General features: G+C 43.6%; 1 protein-coding gene across 3 annotated transcripts in view; it reads right to left on the bottom strand.

The window, feature by feature from the left end:
• ARHGAP25 (Rho GTPase activating protein 25) overlaps positions 1–25365 on the bottom strand; it is an 89792-nt gene that overhangs the window by 21660 nt on the left and 42767 nt on the right. Inside the window, exons 3-4 of one of the 3 annotated variants that reach the window (XM_043603547.1) lie at positions 16953–17040; positions 11605–11721 (exon numbers count right to left, since the gene is read on the bottom strand). In XM_043603547.1, coding sequence (XP_043459482.1) covers positions 11605–11721; positions 16953–17040 — 205 coding nt within the window. Of the gene's footprint in view, positions 1–5123; positions 5369–11604; positions 11722–16952; positions 17041–25365 lie in introns of those variants that run through there. The other 2 variants (XM_043603548.1, XM_043603549.1) reach the window with 2 other exon arrangements.

Here is a 25365-nt window from a genome sequence, read left to right as displayed (position 1 = left end):
CTAATTTCCCTAAGCACACTCCCCGCCCCCAACCCTGTTTTTGTCACCCACTTCTTCCCCAATTGCCACAGTAGCATTTTCTAAATTACTCCTCAAAGTCCTAGGGGCTTCTTCTGCAGACCCTCAGATGCTGGGAGGTGAGAGCAGTGGATCTGGGAGGAGCTGAGCATGGGAGTGGTCCCTGTATTTCCGACTCCCAACCACATCTGCTGGGCTGTTGTCTGTTTTACTTATTGCGTTTCAGTGACACTGTTTGATTAAATATTTCTGTGGCTGCAGTTTGAAAGTTGGGGCTGACATTCCTTAGTTTCGCATTTGGTCTAGCCCCCGCCTACCTTTCCAGCCTGACTTCCTGTCGTGCCCCCACAGGCACCTCACCCTGATGTTCCCAAAACCCTTGGATGGTCTTCTCATTGCCCAGTCTGTGCATGTCTCCTTCCTTGTCTGCTGGAATTCCATTTGTCTTCCTTGGCCTGGCTCAAATACCATCATGTCTGCCAAGCTCTCCTTGACCCCAGCCTGAGAGATTCTGTCCCTACTTTGTGCACCTGTATTCTTTCTCAAATACCCCAATCCCTTTCGACACCATACTGTAATTATCTATATGCACCCACACCCTCTGCAAGACGAGGCTCCCCCGAGCTGGAAATATGGGGGTGCTCTCTATTCAACCCCAGTGTTCAGCACAGGGCCTGGCACAAGGTAGGTAGCACATTTTGCTGAATTACTTAAAGAATTATTTCATCTTTAAGCAAGTGCTTTCCATGATTAATGATAAGTTTGGCATTTCTTTAGAGTAAGCTCTGGTAGAGACCTCCTCAGTGGAAGAATTCAGCTTGACACTAACATTTCTTGAGTGCCAGCAGCAGCTCATGTGGAATAGGTAATACAGACAAGAGGACATAGGATATGGTTCTTGCTTTCAATTAAGTTACACTCGAGCTATGAAAATGAAATGACCACATGCAAAATAATGAGAAACAATTAGACAATGGCAGTAACAATGTAGAATTTGGTTCCTATATGTCTGTGAAAGGAGCTGGATAGATACTTGGAAGGAAAAGTTTGAAACAATCTGACTTAAAACATAGGCCACATGGCATTTGTAAAATTCCCTTGAGGAGCATCTCAAGGGGGGAGGCAGATGTGTTTCTGAGCAGCTGAAGACTTAGGCTCAAGGGGCCCCTTGTACCCTGACAGGGAGAGATATTCCAATACAATGTGGGGATTTGCATGGAGATGTCAGAGCAGTCAGATGGGAGCCCCATTCCTGACGTCCCAAGGCAAATGCTCCGTTTTGCAGGTGACCTGGAATCCTCTCGGTAGCAAGTCCTGTAACTTTTCTCCCCATCCCAGCCTCTCAGCCTTGTCCTGTGCTCCTCCTTCATCCCTCCCAGGCCCCACAGTCAGTCATTGTAATACCACTCTCACCAGTAAACCCACTTCCCAATCCCCCCTTTCTCCTCCATCATCTCTGCTCTGTGGACTCCTAGTACCCCCTCCACACCTTCACCAGGTCACCAAGAGCCCCAAGGGAACACAGCATTCCATATCACGGAGGCTTTTATTCCCAATCAGAAGACCTTGGTTCCAAATCTCCCCCACTCCTCTTGCTCTCACCACCCACTCCTTTTCCCTCTGTGTCTCAGCAGGTGACCTGGTCTCCTCTTTTCCTTCTCTCCTCAAGTGGAGGAAATCATCAATGAACTCTCTTATCCCCAATCCCTGCCCTTCCTGTCCCTCCTCCTCTGTCTGTCTTCTCTCAAAGGACGAAAAGGACCCTGTGCTTTCATCTAAAATGATGCTTTTTTGACCTGTGGGTTCCATCCCTTTGCAGCTCTTCTAGGACTTCACTCCCTCTCTTTTGTATCTTAAATATTTCTCTTTTTAGTTGAAAGAGCCCAGGTGAGTCTAAGTCTGCCAATTTATCAAACAATAACCTCCTACCCTAGCTCTCAAACAACCACTATTTGCCTTCCTTCTCTTCATCAGTACACTCGTAAGAACATGTCTACTTCCATGCTCACAGGCTCTACTTCTTTGCTTATCAAACTCTCCACCTCTCAACCCATCCAGTCTAGTTTCACCAGTTTGCATCTTTCCACCCAATCCACTCGATAAAATTTCCAGCGCCTTTCTAATCGCCAGACATGGCCTATGCTCATTCCACACCCCACTGGTCTTCCCTGAAGACTCATGATGGTATTGATTCTCCTTTCTCCTCATGATTCTCCTTTCTCCCGACATGATGACAAAATCATCGTTCTCATTCTATTCCCATTTGCCTCCTGGTTCCTCTGCAACCTCCTTTCCTGTGCTCCTTCCTCCACCTGCTCCTTTCCTGTGTCCCTTTCCCGACATTCCAGCTTAGCTGTCCCCTCCCTCTAGACATTCTTTTTGAGGGAGGTTATATGATTCCATACATTTGGATATCACCTATAAATTGGTAACTTGTAAATCCACATATCTGGGCCAGACCTACCTATCTTCTATCTATCTATCTATCTATCTATCTATCTATCATCTATCTATTTATCTATCCTTCCTCATTCAACATCCAATGGCAGTTCTCCCAGTGTCTTCTCCAGTCTCACTCTTGTCCCACCCCCAACACTCCCAAATTACTGCTTCTCTTGGAGCCTTCCTCCCAGGCAATAGCATTCAGTCAGTCAAGCACTTAAGCATCAGGCACTTTCCTAGTCATGGATAATACAAAACCATTAACACAAGGTACCTGCACTTGACAAACCCCATCAGCAAAAGTGTGAGTGTTGGGATTATCTGCAATATCCTCTTTTTCCCTCCAAGCAGATCAGCACTTTCTTTTCTTTTTTTATGTTTTATTTATTTTTGAGAAAGAGAGCATGAGCATGGGAGGGGTAAAGAGAGAGGGGGACAGAGGACCCAAAGCGGGCTCTGGACTGACAGCAGTGAACCCTTTGCAGGGCTCGAACTCACGAACTGTGAGATCATGACCCAAGCCAAAGTCTCAAAAGACTGAGACACCCAGGTGCCCCAGATCAGCACTTTCTAAATTAAACCATCTCTTCTCTGTCCTCACTGCCACTCTCAAAATTGTTGTGATGGTTGCTTTTGCAAGTCTGTTTCTTGCAAATTCCTTCCACTGGAATTCACAAAATCATTCGGCAAATACAGACTGAGTACCTGCCTCTTGGGTAGCTGGGGATTATTATAGAAGGAATGAAGAAAGGTCTTTGCTTTTGCAAACTCTGGAGCTAATACCCTTCCTTCTCCTCACCTTGAAACCTGATCTTCCTGCAGCAGAATTTCCAACTGTCTTCTCCTCAGAGGGAACCGATCCCTCTCTCTTCTGTGCACACAGAGCTACTTCTCATGTAGCTTAGTTTTAAACATGTCTCTCTTCCACTGGACTATGAGCTCCTCAAAGGCAGACAGCCTGTCTGGTTCACTATCTATTTTTATGTCCTGGCACAGAGCCTGGCACATGATGGGCCAGTCCTCGAAGAGCTGTCATCGGCTGTCTGCCATTCCTCTTGTCCTCCGCCCCTTCTCTCCTGAAAGTACTCTGATCAGCACTTCTCCAAACTTGCTCTGGTCAAGGAGATCAATGGCCTTTATGTTTTTAAAATCTAGGACTCAAATTCTCAGTCTTCCTCAGAACTGCTCTATCAGCACCATGTGACACAGAAAATCACCCCTTCTTGAGACACTTTTCACATGGCTTTTGGCACTCCCACTTGGTTCTCAATTTGTCTCATGGGCCATGCTTCCTCAGTCTCCTCAGATGATTCTTCCTTTTCTCCCTGACCTCTAAACGTTGGAGTGTCCCGGAACTTCCTTCCCCCATCCTCACGTGCTCCTTAGCACACCCACTGCTTTCATGTTACCCATACAATGAAGACACCAAACTGCATACCTCCAGCCTGGAAATTAGTCAGAGCTATTCTCTCCAACAAGAAATGGGCACTATGGGCTGCAGAGACATCAGGACCAACAGGAGAGAAAGAACATCCTGATTTTCTTTAGTTTGTCTCAATCAGGCTTTGTCAATCTCCATCTCAGATCACATATGAGGAGTTTGGAGTACCTCCCTGGAAGTCCAAAGACCCAATCCTGAGTTGCACGTACCTCTGACTTCTCATCCCTGATCACCCCTTCTGATCCTGGGTGGACATGAAAAGGCTTAGACCCCAAGGGAACTAGGGAAGGAGGAAGACAGCAGACAGTGGTGTGGGAGGCCTTTGGAGACCACTCTCCACCCCAGGCTCCCCCATCATCGGCGCCATGCCTCCCAGGCTGCACCCACTCCTTCAGGGAACTGGTGCCCCTGCTCTTCCTGCCCTTGGCCAGCAAGTCATTTACTCAGAACAGCTCCTCACTCTGGACCAGTCACTATTAATAGAGGCATTGCCATTTTCATAGGTACAAATCTGAATTGATTAATTATAATATATAATGTAATAATTATTAATACATTTGATTAATTACACTAATTTTATGTGCCCTAAAAGTTTTCATGTGTGCTCTTGTTTAGTCCTCAGAAGAGCCCTACAAAATAGATATTATTGTTCCATTTTGCAGACTGATAAATTGAGACTTAGGTTAGGAATTTGTCCACTGTCATATTTGCCTTGTGATTCTAAATTCAACACTTTAATTTCTCTTGTTTAAAGCCAGTGGAATACAACTGTCTAGGTGAAACTTCAGACATCACTACGTCTCAAGGGGAAGAAGAAAGGCATAGGGGGCTGCCTAATCTCTGCTCATGGGCATCCTCCACCCTTTACTTCTAAGCCCCCTCCTCAGATTTGCTAGGCAGCCCCAGGACACTGAACTGCTTTAGGGAAGCGAAAGTGGAAGGATTAGCTGTCACCTCCTTTCTAACCTCATCCTCCCTTTCTGATCACACAGATGCTCCTAGTTTCAGGACAAGAGCTCCTCCCCCTACCCTGCCTCTGGTCCAGCCCAGGTGCCCAGAAGGGCCCGCCCCCCCCTGCCCCCCTTTCCCACTGGCCCAGAACTGATACCTGCCTCCCAGGGGCTCAGTTCCAGGACCATCCCCATCTCTGCAGGAGAGGGAAGGGGAGCTGGGCAAGTTTCTTTTGGTGGAAAAATTGAATCACAAAATAGGGACGAAATACCTTTCTTTCGGTGCTTGGGTGTTTTCTTCCTGAAATTCCAGCAAAAGAGCAGGGCCAGGGCAGGAAAGCCACAGCCCGAGTCCCACCGCGGCATCCTAAGAATATGAGGCATGGTGGGGGCCAAGGAATCACAGTCTCTGCAGAGCCAGCCTCACGCCTTCCCTCCTCTCCAACCTGGAAGAACCATCTTCTCTCGCTTCCAGATCACCACATGCTTGTAAATACTGCTCAGGTTCTGACTCCAGGAAATCATGGGATCTGTCGGCACCTGCCCCTGGCCCTCCCTTCCTCCTTCCCACACCACTTCCCCTCCCCACTCACCTTTACACACATGAGTCTTGGCTTTTAAAGAGTGAACATAAAGCTGTCAGGGCCCGCAATAAAAATAAGTGCCTCCTTTTACTTAGCAGCTAATTGTCAACTGCCATTCAAGGGATACCGTGTAGGTGGGTTAAAAAAAAAAATCCCCCACACAAGCCCTTACCAGCATTGCTCCATATATCAAAGTGTCTGGCAGGAACACAGGATTTCACTTAGTGTTGATGAAGCCAGCCCACTCTTCTCTGAGTGCATGTGCTTTCAGAGTTGCATGTGCTCAGTCAAGCCTTCAGAAAGAATGATCTTGGAGGTGGGTTGTTGGGCAAACTGAGATGATTGCCCCCCTCCCGTTGAGGAGATTTTAGCAAACAGTGCAGCAACCCTGCCAGACATACCCAGGAGACTTGAAATGGACTCTTAGCATCATGAAGGGACAGGCGGGGGCAGGCAAGGGTTGCCAGGAGGAGTAATGCCAGGATGCGCCAGCCAAATGTTCATCCCTCCATTCACTCATAGGCTGGGAACAAAGGACTTGACTGACACCACATTCACCTTCCATGTCAAATTCACTCCCATGTCATGGCAATGTCACCTCTGAAACATTGTACAAACCTGCTCACTTCTCTCCATCTTCACCACCACCACCCTCATCTAAGCCACCTTAGGATGAAGACCAACATCATTAGCAAGCTATATTCACTGTTTTCACCTTCCTCTTACTCTAGAGTCTGTTCTCCTTTCTGTCACAGGACCTTGGTATATGCGATTCCTCTGACTGAGGAATATATTGTTCCTCTTTCCCCTCCTCTGTCTACTTAGCTTCCACTGACCCTTCAGATTTAAGCTTAATCATCACTAGTTCAGGGAAGCTTCCCTGAACTTCTTGACAAAGACATTTTCCCCCCACTGTGCATTATATGTTCTTCCTTCATGGTACTTTTCACAGCTGTAACATTATGGTTTGGGGGTTGATTCATTTCTGTGTCTTCTATTCGACTGTGAGCTCCTCGAGAGAGGGGACTTAGTCTTTTTCTCACTGTTGTACCCCCAGGGCTAGCACAGTGCTTGGCACAAGACACATGCTCAATAAATATTTGTTGAGTAAATGGATAAATAAATAACTGGCTTGTGTCTTGTGTTAGGATCTGGGGAGAGGGGGTTTACCAAAAATAAGTAAAAATCATCCTTGGTAACGACCAGTTTAGCTCTAGCTAAAAGAAAAAGAATCAGAATACCTGGAATAACAATGAATCACAGAGATACCACACTCCCACAGGCTAACCCCTGCTGTAGATTGTGAAATCATGCTCTGAAGGATGCAGACAACTTAAGAAATGAGAAGAAGGAAAGGAACCCACGGCATGTAAAAGCACAATGTTTATATACTCTATGCTTAGTGTTGGCAAACACACAAAGATGCTTAAAACATGGGACTTGCCCCAGGTCTTACAACCGGGTTGGTCAGAGAATAGCTAGGCACAATTCAGCGCAGTGCTTATATACCCAGCAGTAGCCTGAGAAAAAGACGGAGAGGCCAGCCTCCAGAGCAAGAGAGCAAAGCAGGTTCCCACTAAACAGCAATTTGCAATGTGGCCTGCCTGCTCCCTGGGAGTGGGACAGACACCTGGTTTCAGTGTGGGGATCCTAGAAGGACAGAGCCCTCCTACTCAAGGAGGAGGTGGTTTATAGAAAAGGGGGCAGCTGTGAGCCAGGGGACAAGTCACTAGAAGTCCAGATGTGATCACCCCTCTTCCCTTTCTTCTACTTAAATCAGGAAACCTTGGAATTACATCCAGAACTTATGGGAAAAAATTTATCTACCTTTTCCAGTCAGGTCCTTTGGAAAGAATAGTGGGGGGGAAAAGAGATAAACTGGCTGGCTACGAAGGAAAAGGCTGGAAAAGCAAGGTGCACCAAGGTGGTGCTTTCCATTGTGATTTATAATAAGAAATGTATTTTTGGTCTTTCACCCATTTCCTGGCACAGACCTCCTAACTAAAACTCTTGGAATTTCCTGTGATGAGAGAGATAAAGGTATCTTTTATTATATTAATGAGGTGAGTTTTGAAAAGCACCTAAGATAAGGGACTAATTGACTAGTGGAACCAACTTAATGATTCCTAGGTTAGAGCATTCAGTCCCATCCCCTGATCTCCAGGGAGGGGTGAGGTGCTGGAGATTGAGTTCAATCACTAATGGCCCATGATTTAATCAATCATACAGATGCAATAAAGCCTCCATAAAAACCCAAAAGGATGGGGTTTGGAGAATTTCTGGGTTGATACTATGTGGAGATTTGGAGAAGAGTAGTACTCCTGCAGACAGCCTTCACTGCACATCTCCTCCATGTGGCTGTTCTGAGTTATATCCTTTTATCATAAACTGATGACCTAATAGGTGAACTGGTTTCCTCAATTCTGTGAGCCCCTCTAGCAAATTAATTGACCCCAAAGAGGGGATCATTGGAACCTCCAATCTACAGCCTTGGGTCAGAAGTACAAGTGACCATCTGGACTTGAATTTGGCACCTGAAATGCGTGGAAGGGGACACGTCCTGCAGGACTGAGCCCTTAGGCTGTGGAATCTGATGTTATCTCTAGGTATATAGCGTCAGAGTTTAGTTAAATTGTAGGACATCCAGCTGGTGTCCAAGAATTTCTGGGACGTGTGGAGAAATACACTAGAATTGGTCACAGAATGGGACAAAGTGAGAGGAATGTTCCGAGTCAGCTATGAGGCAGGAGGAGCCAAGGGGGAAAAGTTGGATGTGCCGTGGGAACTGTGTGGGAGTTCCCTTGTCAAGGGAGAAAGGGAGCCAGAAAGAGACTGGGGCATAAAGGGTCTTAGCTCTGCAAAATTGTTACTAGAGTGACTTCTAGAACAGTTTGGACTCATTATCCGGGTCATACAAATGGACTACAGGCATCTGCAGTTGAATGCAGTTGAACACAAAATTATTCTGTCTGAACATTTTTCCAGGGAGAGTTTCCATAACTTTTATCAGATTCTTTAAGGGGTTTACAAACCATGAAGAGTTTCACCAAAGCTCACCATTACCACACTCAGAGGGAGATCATTCTAGAGGCAGCAGCCCAGTGACCAAATAATTTCCCACATGGTCAGTTAGCAAAGAAGAGAGCCAATGGGAGTAGAACATAGTACCAGCATGGGAAGAGAAGGCCATTCCTTCGCATCTACTGTGCCAGGCACTGTTTAGATTCTGGGATACTGCACTGAATGAAACAGAGAAAAAAATTCCTACAAAGTAGATTGAAGATTTCCTCCGAGCCAGGGGAGGCCAACTATGAACAAATGAGTGAAATATTTAGCATGTTATAAGAGGGTAGTGCTAAGGAGAAAAATTAAGCAGGAAAGAGAGATAGTGAGGGCTGGGGGTAGGGCAAGGAAGGGGTTCGATGTCAAATGGGATGATTGGGGGAAGGTTCACTGAGGTAATAATGTTTGAGCAAAGACTTGTAAAAAGCAAGGTACCAAACCACACAGCTACTTAGGGAAAGAGGATTCCAGACAGAGCAAACCGCAATGTGCCTGAGGCAGGAACATGCCTAGGGTATTTGGGGAAGAGCAAAAGAAGTTGGGGGACCATTGCTGTAATTCAGACAAGACAGAATGGTACGTCAACCAGGATGGTGGTAGTGGAGATGGTAAGAAGGGAGCAGGTTCTGGGTGGGGAAAGCCATAGAAAGCTTCAGGAAGGGCTGGAAAGAGGCAGCAGCAACACATCTCAGTGACTTCCCAATATTTCAGGGGGCATGCCCTGCAGACCTAGTGGACCGCAGATCAGAGGCACTGTGATAAGAGCTGCCTACAGAGGTAAGAGACTCAGCCCCACTCCTCGGCAGCTGGGCTCCTTGGACTAATCATCTATTTTCTCAGGACACCAGTTTCCTGACTTACAAACAGGAAGAGCAAATGTCTGGCTTGCCTCGTGGCCTCAGTCTTAAAATGCCGTCTCATCCTGAGATCTAGCATTCAGATTCCATGAGAGGCTTCAGAAACATCTGAAATGCCACGTCAGAGACAAATCCTGTTCTCTGAATAAGTAAATATGCTGTGCTCTTATTTCTCGTCCCTTGGACTTTCCCCTGACTGCAGGATTTATGCTTGACTTGCTTCTCAAGTGGTGGCCTTTTGAGGTAGGGTAAGGAAGAAATCCCCATGTAGATTAGGACTCAGTACAGCAGCTCATCATGGTAAGGCTGAGCCCAGCACCATATAAGGCACAGAGGCTGCTATAGTACAGAGACAGCATTTTGACTCAGAATAAGTGCATAATTAGGCAATGTCCACTACCCTTGTCAATGCAGGCTGCCTAAAGCGCTGGACTGAGGAAAGCAGGAAACGTCGATGGGGCTCACAGTCTTACAATCTGGGGCAATAAGGAGGGTCACAGCTAATATTATCCAGGCTGAATGGTATACAAGAGAGCTTTCATAAATGAAAACCTCATCTTGGACTGATTAGCACAGTAAAAAAACATCGTATTTAGGAACTGGGAAATGGTTACTGAAAGGAGGCTATTCTTTTTGTAATACGATGCGGCTGCTCACGATGGCTGTGGCAAGCACTCTTGAGTTTGGGTGTCCTATCAGTAACTTCTCTCCCAGGCCCAGCAGGGCAGATCACCAGCTACAGGACCACCTCCCTGACCCAGCAACTGAGTCTGAAAGTGGTCTCCTGCCCCCAGCTATCCAGATGGATCCTCCTTCTCAGGAGTATGGAATGGGGTGGTGGAGGCTGAGCTCGGCCTCTGCTGTGCTCGAGAGAGAGATACAGGAAAGCTGGGGCTGGCACAGCTGGATTGGGCCAGGAGTAAGTGCCAGAACGCTGCTAAGGACGCAAAAACAGGCAGGCAGAGAAAAGCAGAATGCGAAGCTGATGGGCCCCAGAGAAACTGACAGGGTAAGTTCTGGGCTGATGGTCCAGTTCTTGGGCCCTAATCTCTTGAGCCCTCTTACCACTTCTCCCTTGGTTTCTTTGAGTAGCTACTGTACCTACCCAGTAAATCCTTCTTTGTTGCCTAACATCATTGGATGAAATTTCTATTTTTTGTAACCAAATAATTCCTGGAATGAGTTAATTAAGAGTATCTAACAACATGGGAAAACCCTTTTAGCTATAAAATAAAAGGTATTAAATTGTATATATTCCATGCTTGTCATTCTGAGGGAAAAAAAGAAATGTATATATGAATACCAACTGGATGGAAAACATAAAAATTCCTCTGCTGGCTGTAGGGGTGACTGTTTTCCCATATTTTTTCAGATTTCCACAAAATTGTTACGGTGTTCATAATTTTTTTTAAAGCAACCATTGGGCAATCCAATAAATATTTAATATTTGAGCTGTAAGAGCCCCCCCCCCACCACTGCCATGATTTCCAGAATAACAGTCAGCACAGTTGATAAACAATTATATACAGTTATCCTGGAGCTGACACAAATAAGTGCATTCCTAAAAAGTTGAAGGAAAGTGGTCAGTGGAGATCGCCCGTATCAGTTCTTCATATTTTTATAAAAGGAAAAAACACACAGTGGATTCACTTGTTTGTTAATTGCAGATTTTTTTTTTCATAGCGGTTTTTCCTCTAGTGCAGACCCAACACCAGGTTTCCCAGAAAACTCAAACACCTTGGTTATGGAACCCAGAAAAGTGCTTACCCTGAATTCACCAAGAACCTGAGAGTCTGGACCCATCTCCTGAACCTCTCCCAGTCTGAGCGCCCCTACTCTGGCCAGCCACTCAACTGTCCTGTGTTGATCATCTCCTCTTAGCTTTCAGCATAGCTCTTGCCATCCATCCTCTGTGGCCCCACAAGGCCATAACCAGGCAGAATCATGGTGCCGCGGAATGTTGGTGCTGCCGGGGACTGGGGTCAACTGGTCCAACCCATCCATTTTACAAATGACAACACTACAGCCCAGAGAGGAGAAAAGGCTGCTTCAGGGCATCACACACATTTGCAGATGAGGTACAAAGGGCTGCAGTCTGTCCAGCTTATCTAGAGTTGGCTCTCTGAGGTCACAGAGGGTGGGAAGCTAGATGCTTGGCAATGAGTGTGGCCTCAGAGTTGTCCTCTGGTGGTCTCCCCATCTTTGAGATGTCACAGACACCTGCCCAGGCAAGCCTGCAGGGTCCTTACCTCCAGAGGGTGTGCCAGCGACTCTCTTAAGGAATTTAACCCACTCCTCCATCTCCGCCTGAGAGCTGGCCATGAGGACATAGGAGTCCTGTCCAGTGCGACTCTGGTCCCATGAGGCTGGAGGAAGAAGTAACACTAATGAAGGTCTTCAAGTGGTAAGAGGCCAGGACAAGGAAAGTGAAGGGAAGCCAAACTTCAGCTGCTTCCTTGGTTCAATTAAACAACTAGTCAAACAACACAAAGCATTGTCTACTTATCCTCAAGGGAACTGAAGAGCTATGCACCCGAAACTCTAATTCTATAGATAAACCATTGAGCACCAGTGGTTTGCAACTGGGATGCCTTGGGCTGAGATCTGCTCCTATGGAGGACAGAAGCCATTTCCTCCCAGAAAGGAAGAGGAAATTCAAGGGGCAATGTCAGTGTTAGAGGAGACAGGCTCAGCCTGTATGAGATGGACTTTAGTCCTTCACACCATCACAGACATTTTCCTAAGCTACTCATAAGCTCAGCTGTTGGGATGGGGAGGGTAACAGCAACTCAGAAAGGAGAGACAATGATCACATGTGTGTCTTCCTCACAAAATCAGTGCTTCCTATCCAGAATTTCTACTCTCCTGCCTATACAAGGCGTTGCACATGGTAGGTTCTCCATAGATAGTTGATGGACAAATGAATTTTATTAAGACTTTCCTTACAATTTTCAATTTAAACCCATGATTATTCACAGACATATGTAATGTTTCCTGGGTTCTTGTTACCAAATGCATAAAAGGGTGGTGGAATTGACAAGGGGGTGGAGCAAGGAGAGGCTACCAAGAGAAAGAAAGGAAAAGTGACAAAAAGAAAAATTGGGACAGAGAGGGAGAAGTGAGGGGGCAGAAAAGCCTCTAACATAGGTCTTGGGAAGGATAAGAACATAACAGCAGCCTCTTTCAATGACAGGATACTATTAAATTTCAAAGTGTCTGTGTAAACATCAACCCATTCTTCTCACAATGTCAAGGCATTTCTCTCAAAAAAAAAAAAAAAAAAGCCTGTCCTGGCACCCCAGTTGTGCCCAAACCTGTATATTCTTGCAGGGCAACAAAAGACTTTCAAATTCCCTTTGGTTTCCTTACAAAGCCTATCTTAATATCACTGAGCTCCACCTTCTTTTATGCTTTGGGACAACCTGATTCTGAATCCATCTTATCATTGGCTCATCAGCTCTTTTGACCAGAACAGTCAGTCCATGAGGCCCTGACTATTCCTGTGAGTTAGGTGTTTCCAGAAGTAAAATGAGAAGCAAAAAGTGTTCAGAGCAAAAGTAAAGAATCCAGTAAGAATCACAATATCCCTTTGAAATAGAATGGGCTCTAGTATCATTTCAACTCTACAGCTAATGGAACTCAAGTCCAGAGATGCAAAGAGACCTGCCCATTGGAACCCAGTAAGTTACCACCAAACTCAAGGCAAGGTCCCTGGTCCTTCTCCCAATAATTGCCACTAGCCCTTACTGCTTTCAATTTGACCTTGGCCAAAATTTATCTGGTACTCTTCTCCACCATAATACCTATTCTCCACTCTATTGTGTTATCAAAAACATGCCTTTTCAGTTTACCTTGATTCCTGGGAGATTTTTTAGTTTTGTCATTAGTTTTGTCTCTACTTCATTGAGATACATCCAGCTCTCAGGATGCTCCTGAATGGCCAGGGCTTATATGGACTGACCTTTCTGGTCAAAAAAGCCAATGACCTGATAACAGGATGGATTCTGGTCCCAAAGGGTGAAAAAAGGTGAAGCTCCATGATATTAGATAGGCTCAAGAGATCAAAACCAAAGAGAATTCAAAAATCTCATGTTGCCCTACAAAACAATTAATGTTGGGCACATTGGAGTGCCTGCTCTGTTCAAAATGATAAGTGAACCACAACCATCCCCACCTCAATCAGAATTTTTTCTCTTTCTTTCCTTTAATCTTTTCCATTGTGCTTATTCCATCATAAAAACTATTCCATTTACTCATTTATTTGGTTTGTTGTCAGTCTTCCCCATCAGACTGTAACCTGCATGTAGGCTGTTTTCTTCTCTTCTGGATTCCCAATTCCTACAATAATGCCTGGTTCATAGCAGGTACTCAATAAACTTGTTGTAACAACCCACAAGGCAGTATAAGAATTAAACGCAACAGAAGGAATAAATCTCTCTATCCCTGATGACTTCCTTTGGGTGGAAGAAGAACAGTTTATTCTGCTAGAGGTAAGTAGGGAGAGGGAAGCTTGTCCTAAATTTTTGCCTTCCCCAAATAAAAAAAACATAGCATGAATACAGTGAAAGTCTTCTCCATGGCCTTTGTGCAACTGACACTGGTGATCACAGAGAGAGGGCCCTGAGTAGGAAGGCCATTTCCTATGCCAGCACTGGCCCCTGAAATCATCCTGCATAAGAGCAGGACAAAAAGAAGAACTAAACATTCTCTACATCATAATACAAAAGGTGCCTCACTTTAAGTTGGGTGAAGACTTGAGAATCATGGCTCCTTCAGGAAAATGGTTCCCTACCTTATTATTGCCTTAGAATTGTTTGTTCTGATGAGATGTATGTACGTGCAGATGCATGTGCATCAGGAGACCACAGCAAGTGCAATTGATAATGAAAAGCTAGATCTTCCCACCCTAGCACAGCAATCTTCAACGGTTTTGGGCTTTTGGTGCAAAGTCCACCACGAATTTGCAGCCAGAGCTCTTGGTAGGGCTACCCTTGACAGAAAATTCAGGCTCTGGGACACATGTTACCATGGATGGTTGCATCCCACACATTATTCTGGGAAAGGGGCCCTAGGACTAGAAGAAACTTGTGGGAAAAGAAGGGGGATTTCTCAGAGAGGAGAGACTGAAAAAAAATAAACTCTTCCTTTGAGGAGGAAGAGAGATGGAAAGACCTTCAGATAAAAAAAGCAAAAGAGAAGGGTGCCTGGGTGGCTCAGTCAGTTAGGCATCCGACTTCAGCTCAGGTCATGACCTCACAGTTTGTGGGTTCGAGCCCTGCATTGGTCTCTGTGCTGACAGCTCAGAGCCTAGAGCCTGCTTCGGGTTCTGTGTCTCCCCCTCTCTCTGCCCCTCCCCCACTCTCACTTTGTCTCACTCTGTCTCTCAAAAATAAATAAATGTAATAAAAATTTCTTTTTTAAAAAGCAAAAGAAAAGTGGTTTATATATACAATGGAATATTACTTGGCAATGAGAAAGAATGAAATCCTGCCATTTGCAACAATGTGGATGGAAGTGGAGGGTCTTATGCTAAGTGAAATAAGTCAGTCAGAGGAAGACAGATATCATATGTTTTCACTCATATGTTTTAGAACTTGAGAAACTTACACAGGACCATGGGGGAAGGGAAGGGGAAAAAATAATTTCAAACAGTGAGGCAGGCAAACTATAAGAGACTCTTGAATGCGAAGAACAAACTGAAGGTTGATGGGGTGGGGGGGCAGTGGAGGGGAGAAATGAGTGATGGGCATTGAGGAGCCCACTTGTTGGGATGAGCACTGGGTGTTGTATGTAAGCGTGAATTACAGGAATCTACTCCCAAAACCAAGAGCACACTGTATACACTGTATGCTAGCTAACTTGACAATAAATACATACATACAATACAATACAATACAATACAATACAATACAATACAATAAAAAAGCAAAGGAGTGCCCATTGGGTAGGAGGCCAACTATGAAGAGCTGAACTTAAAAAAAATGTTTTTCTTTGTTTTCTATAGTAATAGCCAATTTTAGGATTGATTTCTACATTATAATTTCCTTTAGTTATCTCTCAAATAACAAACATTTATAAGGTACTATCTATTAGTCACTATACTCAGTGTGCCAAATATACTTTTCATCAGCCCTCACTGTCATCATCATTGTCCCCATTTCACAGATAAAGAAACAGAGACAGGAAGAAATTAAATAACTTGATCACAGTTACACAAATAGAAAGTGGCAGGACCAGGATTTGGAGCTGGGTGGCATGGCTACAGACCGGGCACTCTCAACTCATTGCTATGTTGGCTTCCTTGTCATTTCTTATGCACACGGCTGCCTTGCGTGAGTGGTAAGGAGGCAGTTAAGGGAAGGAGAGCCCACTCAGGGGACTCGTAGCCTCCCCTGCTGTGTCAGCCTGGCTGCATAGCCAGACCAGCAGTTCTGGAGTTCCCGGTGGGGCTGGGGCCGGCAAAGGAGCAAGAGACAGGGGGAAGCAGAAATATATTTGGTACACTTGGTATAGTGACTGATACAGAGTTAGTGCCATGTAAATGTTTGGTATTTGGGGGATAACTAGAGGAAATTATAATGTAGAAATCAATCCTAAAACTGGCTATTACTATAGAAAACAAAGAAAAACAAGTTGTTGTTTTTTTAAGTTCAGCTCTTCCCAGGTGGTCTCCTTTCCAAACTGCACTCCTTTGGTTTTTATCTGACGGTCTATCCATCTCTCCTCCTCCTCAGAGGAAGAGTTGCATGCTAGGCTCACACAAACATGGATTCCCCTTGAGACAAACACAGCCTCCCCTTGCCCCAGATGTATTTGAGGAAGGTAACTCTAGCCTGGGAAAAAGCACCCTCTAGTGTGCTGCTAACACGCACAATAGGTGAATTTCAGCACCTGACATGTATTAAGTGCTCAGTAATTTGGGGCTGTCATTTCTTATTAGGTCATGTTGAACCATATGTGACTGACTGTAGACCATTTTTGACCTACCAAAATGACAGTTTCACATCACTCAATTTATATTTTAACTATTTTTTTAAATCTCTGATTCTTTTTTTTTTCCTAATGTTTATTTTTGAGACAGAAACAGAGACAGTGCGAGCAGGGGAGGGGGAGAGAGAGAGGGAGACACAGAATCTGAAGCAGGCTCCAGGTTCTGAGCTGACATCACAGAGACCGACGCAGGGCTCGAACCCACAGACCATGAGATCATGACCTGAGCCAAACGGGCGCTTACCGACTGAGCCACCCAGGGGCCCCATATTTTAACTATTAATTTTAGTGTCCCACTCAGCTTCAAAACCGAGCTCCTTTCAGTGAGCGGGAATGATGTACTTTTCCGAGCAGTGTCCCAGGGCCTAGGGAACACCTGGCTGCAAGCGTGCACTGACGAAAGGCTTCCAGAGTTGTACCAAGTATGTGCCCACTTAGTTTGCCTGCAGGCTAATGAACTAGTATAGGTTCATTAACTATATACAGAATAACTATGCATTCTTACTAGGTTGGTTGGTTAGCGGGTTGACAGACTCAGCCTTGACTTCTAGGATCCAGAAGTAAGATGGGAATATAATGTACCTCTGTCCCCACTTTGGTTGCCTACCTGGAATGACTTCAAAGACAAACTTCCCCGCTTCTTCTGGGTTTGTGGCGATCTCCTTGATCGTACTTCCTGGTAAATACATGCAACCCTGAAAGACCAAAAGTTAGCTCCTTAAGATAAGCAGCAATTTGGTCACCTATAAACTAAAATTAAGTTGAAGGACAGAAAGGATAATGGCGGGATAGGTGAGGGAGATAGGTGGAAAGGAACATGAAAAGCTAGTATCCCAGTTTTGAATGGGGCCCTTCTGCTATTCAGGTCTCTGTCAAGTTAAGTGACAGCTATCTGAGAGTAAGCTAGGTGCCTCGAGAGAAAAGAACAAATCTTGACAGAAGAATGAGGGGAAAGGGTGTCATCGCTGACACCTGTCTCCTCGTACTTTTCCAACCACCTGACTTCCTGGCCAAACCAGACATCTGATCTTTGTAAGCAGGGCAGAGACTAGTAGGCCTTGCAGAGATAGTATGCAGAGGTAGTGTGGCGTACCATTCTACCTGCCCGGCTGCCAGGGACTCCACTGGGGGACGAACCACAGGTAACCATTCAAGAAGATGAGGGTACTTAGTAGCAGCAAGAGCTGCTGAGCAGCACATCCCAAGTGTCTGCCCCTTTGCTAAGCACCTTGAATGTATCATTCATTTAGTCTTTGCAACAATCCTCCCAGCAAGGTATGGTTACGCACATTTACAGGTGAGGAAACTGGGAATCAGAAAGGTTCTATGACATTTGCCCAATGTCACAGAGCTAGTAAGTGACAAAATGGTAATTCATCTCAGAAGTGAGTTAAAGCTGAGGTGGTGGGGACCCATCAGCTCAACGGCCCCTGGAAGGGGGGAGGAGGATCATGGATCCATGGCAGAGAGTGAGGGCGCGAAGGACATGTGGCCTCTTCTATGCGAATATGTTGTCAGAAACACAAGTCACTTCCAGCATGTGTTTGCTCTGTGCTCTACCACTCACAGGGCACGGTCACATGCACTATCTCATTAGATTCCCACAACAGCTCCGTATCAGAAGCATGGCAAAACTTGTCACTTCTCTTTTGTAGATGAGGAAACCAATGCTTTGGAAGTCTAAGTGACTACACAAAGAGACACAGCTTATTTGTAGGAATTGTCAGAATTTCTCACTGGCCATGATAGCAGCATGTCTGATGCTAGCTGGGTAAACATATGTGTCTTTGGAACAGAGTGTGAATGGACAGGATTGGCATCAAAGAATCTATTAAAATCAAAAACAAACAGAGATCAGCCTTGAAAATTCCATGAGCAAATAAAACCCATTTAGTCATACAAACAAGGTTCCATTTCACTGACTTTGCAAGACAAACTTGACCTGGATCGTTTCTTGCTTATGCCTCTGGAAATCATAAGCAAAACTTGAGCTGTAATCACTGACCAATTCCCTATCATTTAAGGAAATTCTAACATTGTAAGTAATCACTGTGAAGAATAAACAGTCACTGCTTTCTCACTTAAAAAGCTGCTTTATAACAGTATATCCCTGAGCTTCAGTCCATGTTTTGGTTTCAGAACTTCCAGTTTGCAAACTGTCTTTCTGGTGTGTACACAGTAAACTTTTACTAATTACTACTTTGGTGATGTATTGGTTTTACTTCTGTTATTTCCGAACTTTTGACAGTCTTAACAAACTCTCAGATCAGCTCAGGAGCCTGAAAGAACAAATGTTTCTTGAGAGTCTAGAAATAAAAATGCCTAAGACTGAGTGAGAAAAAGAGTAGAAGAAAAAGAAGAAGAAGAAAAGGAGGAGGAGGAGGAATAAGACAGAAGAGGAAGAGTAGAAGTGGAGGATGGGGTGGAGGAAGAGGGAGAGGGAGGAAAAGAAAAAGAAAAAATATCTATAAAAGGGAATTCCGCATTTTTCTACATTTCTCTAATTTTATTACTTAAAAATAACTCCCACCTACATGATCATCATCGTCTTTAAATAATATCAATGACCTCAGAAAAAAAAAATGACCCTGAGATTGTGCAGCTGGCCTACTTTGCATGAGTTATGGCATTAGAATAAAAAGTTGTATTTTTTTTTTATTTTTTAATGTTTATTTTTGAGAGAAAGAGAGAGAGAGAGACAGAGAATAAGCAGGGGAGGGACAGAGAGAGAGGGAGGCAGAATCTGAAGCAGGCTCCAGACTCCAAGCTGTCAGCCCAGAGCCCAGTGCGGGGCTCGAACACACAGACCAAAACATCATGACCTGAGCTGAGGTCAGACACTTAACCAACTGAGCCATCCAGGCACCCCAAAAGCTGTATTATTTTTAAACAAGAAAGAGCACTGCCTGGCAGAAGAAAAGGAAAGTATAATTTCAGAGGTGTCTGCCTCTTCTAAATACCTCTCTACGCTATTATTTGATATGCCCAAATCACCTTCATCCCAAAACAGTAAAAATAAAATACAAAATATATTAGTACCATTTATTGAACAGTTACTAGGTGCCAGGCTCTGTGCTAAATGCTCTAAATACACTATCATATTAAATCTTCATAAAAACTCTGTGAAGGGCAAACTGTTGTTTTCCCCAATGGAGAGATGAAGTAAGGGTCAGAGAGGTTACTGAGCTGATCCAAGATCACAAAGCGAGTTAATAGGAAAGTTGTGATTCAAATCCCAGTCAGTGGAATTTCAGAATGACAAGTAAGGCTTTACTTACAAGTCCCACTTACTTGCTGGAAGAAATAACCATCAGTTAAACTTATTCCCACCAAGACATAAATGAAAAACTGCAAGCCCTTCCTTGTCTTTAAAAAAAAAAATTTTTAGGGGCGCCTGGGTGGCTTGGTCGGTTAAGCGTCCGACTTCTGCTCAGGTCATGATCTCATGGTCCGTGAGTTGGAGCCCCGCATCGGGCTCTGTGCTGACAGTTCAGAGCCTGGAGCCTGTTTCAGATTCTGTGTCTCCCTCTCTCTCTGCCCCTCCCCTGTTCATGCTCTGTCTCTCTCTGTCTCAAAAATAAATAAAGGTTAATAAAGGTTTTTTATTTAAAAAATTTTTTTAATGTTTATTATTAATTTTTGAGAGAGAGAGAGAGAGAGACAGAGACAGAGTGCAAGCAGGGGAGGGTTAGAGAGAGAGACACACACACAGAATCAAAGCAGGCTCCAGGCTCTGAGCTGTCAGCACAGAGCCTGACACAGGGCTCGAACCCACAAACTGTGAGATCATGACCTGAGCTGAAAGTCGGACTCTCAACTGACTGAGCCATCCAGGTGCCGCTAGCCCTTTCTCAGCTTGAGCACAAGAGCCCTGAACATCATAAATGAAGAGAGGAGAGCGGGAAGCGGTAACCGAGACAGTAGTGGTGGTGGGGACACTGATGGGGAGGAGGGAAATGGCCCCAGGCAGGGAAGGGACCAAACTGTCCCTTTCACCTGCACAGTCAGTCGACTGGGGTGGACTCTGTACAAAGATGGAAGGAGGTGGGCATGCGTGCTGGAGGCCACAAGTCCTAGGGCAATGAAGCAGAGTGGACAGCCTGGTAGTGGTGTGCTCACAGCAGCTCACAAGAACAAACTTACATTCTCAAGAACAATGTGAGCCAGCTGTTAACCACAGCTGGTATCAAAAGTTAAATTCTATAAGCTTACAATGAAATATTTTATTTAAAAAAAAGGTAATACTCAGAATTCATAGTTTCCTAATTATTTACTAGATTTTACTATTATTTCTGTATGTGTGGTTATTTACATCTATCTGTGCAGTAAAAGTACTGTGAAACATTGTGCTTCGCATGTCTCTTCTCAACTCTGTGTTCAGTGATGTCATGTTGGCAGCTTGAATCAGCCATGATGGGGCATTTACACCACGGATATTGGCTAATGCTGCATCATTATCAGCTCACCACCAGAAAGCCTTTTGTGAAACACTTTCCCACCACTGACAGACAGCCACCTGCGGGAACGTCCCAGAAAGCCGGGAGATGACCCAAGGGGACAACTAATGAAGGATTGTCTAGAACCATCATTGTAGTAGGGACTTGAGGGCAGTTTGCTGAGGTTCTGTTTTAAACAGTTTCCCCAACAAAGAACCTTTGGGAATGAGTTCTATGAAGGTAAGTTATAGACTTACAGAGCATTGTGCTGTTAAAGCTGGACAGACCTTGCTGAGACCTCAGGGGAAGAAAATGCACTTAGACTGCCTTCTGTTGAGCCCCAAGCTTCCCGGGGAGTATGCACAAGAGTCTGTCATATAGGTTCCATAATTTATTTAGTCATTCTCCTTTGTTGGACATTACGTTCAAAGTTTCTCATTATAAACAGCACTGCATGTATCTTATTTCTTTTGGATCACTTCCTAAAACCAAACTGACTTGGTGTAAGCATATGATATTTTTTGTCACTCTTAGAAATCTGGCCAAAAGGGTTTTCTAGAAAGTTTTGCCAACTTTTTTGCATATCATCAATGTACATGAGAGCCTTTTTCATCTGAATGCTCCAAGATCACTGGGGTTTCTGTTTGAGATTTTTAAAGGAATAGAATGTGTGCGTGTTCTTTTTGAATTTACAACTAATTTAGGGGCGCCTGGGTGACTCGGTCGGTTAAGTCTCCAACCTCAACTTCAGCTCAGGTCATGATCTTGCAATTCATGAATTTGAGCCCCATGTTGGGCTCTGTGCTGACAGGTCAGAGCCTGGGGCCTGCTTCAGCTCAGCATCCAACTTCAGCTCAGGTCAGGATCTTGCAGTTTGTGGGTTTGGGCCCCACAATAGGCTCTGTGATGACAAGTCAGAGCCTGGAGCCTGCTCAGGATTCTGTGCCTCCCTTTCTCTCTCTGCCTCTCCCCCGCTCATGCTCTGTGTCTCTCTCTCTCAAAAATAAATAAACATCGAAAAAATTTTAATAAAAATAAATAAATTTATAACTAATTTATACCTTTGTTATAGAAAAATTAGAAAATGGACAAAAAAGAGGAAAATTAAAAATTGTGTGAAATTCCAGTTCTCAAAGATAACCACTACTAACGGGTCTGTGTATTTCTTTCCCAGCCTTTTTCCATAAATACAGATTCATTATTTTTTCCCTCAATAATGGGATTAGTACATACATCATCCCCTGATGTAAACTGGCTTTTTCTGGTTTTGTTTTCAAAGCAATATTATGGATATCTTTCTATTTCAAAAAATATAAATTTAGGACACAAACAGCAGAATTGTATTCTATTGTATAAATATATAAAAATTCCTTGATATAACTTAGCCCCTACTAGTGGGCATTGTTTTCAATATCACTATTAAAAACAATACAGTGGTAAAAATCTGTACAGGGATTTTTAATTATCCACATCAGTCTTAAGCAAACACTTTGGTTAAATTCCTGGAATCAGAAATGCAAGGTCTAAGATTTTGCAAAAATTTTAAAGTCTATTTATTTATTTATTTATTTACTTATTTATTAGAATTCCAAGCAGGCTCCATGCTATTAACACAGAGCCCTACGCAGGGCTTGAACACACTAATCATGAAATCATGACCTGTGACAAAACGAAGAATTGGATGCTTAACTGACTGAGCCACCCAGGTGCACTGAAGAGTTTGCATTTTTAAAAAGGCATGTATTACACTCCAGAAAGGTTGTACAGATTTTCATTTTCATCAGCTGTGCATTATAATTCCTGTTCCCTGTCCTTACCAACACTGAAATTTCTGTAAAATCTTTGCTAATTTGTTAAGGGGATAGTGATGCCTTGTTAGATTACATTGCATGTCTTTAATTATTACTGAGACTGAATTTTTTATATACACGTATTGGCTCTTATATTTCTTTGGTAAATTGTCTATTTGTGCCATTTGCTCATTTTTCTATTGAACTATTTGGACTTTTAAAAATAGATTTGAAAGAATATTTTAAATATTAAGAATATTTGTTTATGATATTCATATATATAATATTTTCTTCCTTATTATTTGCCTTTTCACTTTATGATGTTGGTTTTTAAGATACAGACATCTTTAGTTATGCAATTAAATTAGTCTTTCCCATGTGCTGTCTTTGTTGCTTATGCTATGCTTAAAAAACACCTGCCTTCCAAAGATTATGCAGATAACTGCATTTTCTTCTAGGATTTTTATGAACTTTTTTTTTTTTTACATTTAAGTCTTTAGTCTATCCAGAATCATGAATGGTATGAAACATAGCATAGAAATATACCTTCACTTTTTTCCAAGAATTTAGCTAATGTCTGTAACTTTTATGCCATTTCTAGATGTTTGCAATGTCTATGAATCTCAAAACAACATTAAATGATAGCAATTAACAAGTACTTTATTCTTTGGGGGGCGCCTGGGTGGCTCAGTTGGTTAAGTGTCCAACTTCAGCTCAGGTCAGGATCTTGCAGTTAGTGGGTTTGGGCCCCACAATAGGCTCTGTGCTGACAAGTCAGAGCCTGGAGCCTGCTTTGGATTCTGTGTCTCCCTCTCTCTCTGCCTCTCCCCTGCTCATGCTCTGTTTCTCTCTGTCTCAAAAATAAATAGTAAAAACATTTTTTAAAAAAAGTACTCTATTTTTAAATTTGTTTTTTAGTTTATTTATTTTGTGAGAGAGAGAGAGAGAGAGTGTGTGTGTGTGTGTGTGTGAGCAAGGGAGGGGCTGAGACAGAGAGGGAGAGAGAAAGAATCCCAAGAAGGCTCCACACTGTCAGCACAGAGCCCAGCACGGGGCCCGAACCCACGAACTGTGAGATCATAACCTGAGCTAAAACCAAGAGCTGGCCACTTAACCGACTAAACCACCCAGGCACCCCAAAAGTACCTTATTTTTAATAGATTTTCCTTTACCTTAGTGAAATAATTATGGGTATACAAAAAGCAGACAAGGATGCCCCGTTAACTCTTATTTGTAATAATAATATAAAAACAACAGCCCAAATAAATTATAGAATGTCCATACAATAGACTGTTCAGCCACCATTAAGAATTATATTGTAAAAGAATATTTAATAATAACTTATGACTTATCATTAATTTTTAAATTAAAGAATATTATTATACTAATTTGTATTTAGAATAAGTGAGTTTCTAATTATATATGTATAGAAAGAACTAGAAGAAGTGAGGATTTAGGTGGTTATTTCTTGTTAATGGGATAATTTTCATTTTCTGCTTTGTGCTCTCTGCATCTCCCAAATTTTCTGCCATGCACACAGATAGCTTTTGTGATAAAAAAAAAATCTATATAAAATAAAATTTTCTTTCTAATACATTATCATCTTACTCCTAAAAGCTTTTAAAAACTTTTTATAACTGAAATGAGTAATTGATTTTATCAAATGCTTCTTGCAGCCACAATTTAGGGGTTGCGTAGTTTTTCCTTATTTGACTTATTGATCTCACCCTATTGATCTCAACCTATTGATCATATTGTATTAACAGATTTCCTTTAGGAAAAAAAAAAGAAAACATAGTTGGCATCCTAGAAGAAGCTTTACCTAATTATCCTAGGCTACTTTAATCCTGAGAGGATTTTGAGTTCCCTCCTTCAGAAGTAAAGGAGAGAAGCTAAGACCTCCAATAATTTATTTCACCCTTGACATCAGTTTATGTTTTCACAAAACAGTTTTTTACACATGCTTCATATTATTTTGAGCCTGTGATAAGTGCAGGCCAGGTATGATTGTATCATTTTACAAAAGAAGAAAGAAGGACCCAGAACAATGAAATAATCACATGGCCAGACAGCAGAAGAGCCAGGAAAAGAACCCAAGCTTGGACATATGACACCTCTCACCGTCTACACCCCGTGGAAATAAACCCCACTGAGCTATCCTTTCTGCTGATCTGGGAAGGCTAATGTATTAGTGCCGCCTCCCTCAATCTGCACAGGGGAAGACTTCCTACATCGGCTACTCACCATCACCTTAGCCTATAATTGCTTGGTTCTGATAGGGCCTGGGTTGTTCGTAAAGTAAAAGAAAGTCTGGCTACCAGGCACAGGATACTGAGCAAGAACCCAATCTGTGGTGGGGTCTCTGGCCCTTCTCCAACCTTTGCAGTGACCGACACCCACAGCCCTCAAGTGGAGGGCCTGCTTAACCAGGTGCTGCTGATGTGTCACAGATCCCGAAGCTTATTCTTTTTTTTAAAAAAATTTTTTTTTCAACGTTTATTTATTTTTGGGACAGAGAGAGACAGAGCATGAACGGGCAAGGGGCAGAGAGAGAGGGAGACACAGAATCGGAAACAGGCTCCAGGCTCTGAGCCATCAGCCCAGAGCCTGACGCGGGGCTCGAACTCACAGACCTGCGAGATCGTGACCTGGCTGAAGTCGGATGCTTAACCGACTGCGCCACCCAGGCGCCCCCCGAAGCTTATTCTTAAAGAGAACTGCACTCTCCCAAAATGACTGTCTAGTTTCTTTATGTACCCTGCCATCCACCCTCAATATCCTTACCCTTCTTGGG

The sequence above is a fragment of the Prionailurus bengalensis genome, chromosome A3 (assembly GCF_016509475.1).
Source record: "Prionailurus bengalensis isolate Pbe53 chromosome A3, Fcat_Pben_1.1_paternal_pri, whole genome shotgun sequence".
NCBI lineage: Eukaryota > Metazoa > Chordata > Mammalia > Carnivora > Felidae > Prionailurus > Prionailurus bengalensis.
Note: the sequence above shows the minus strand (reverse complement) of the source record. Positions and strands in the feature narration are given on the sequence as shown.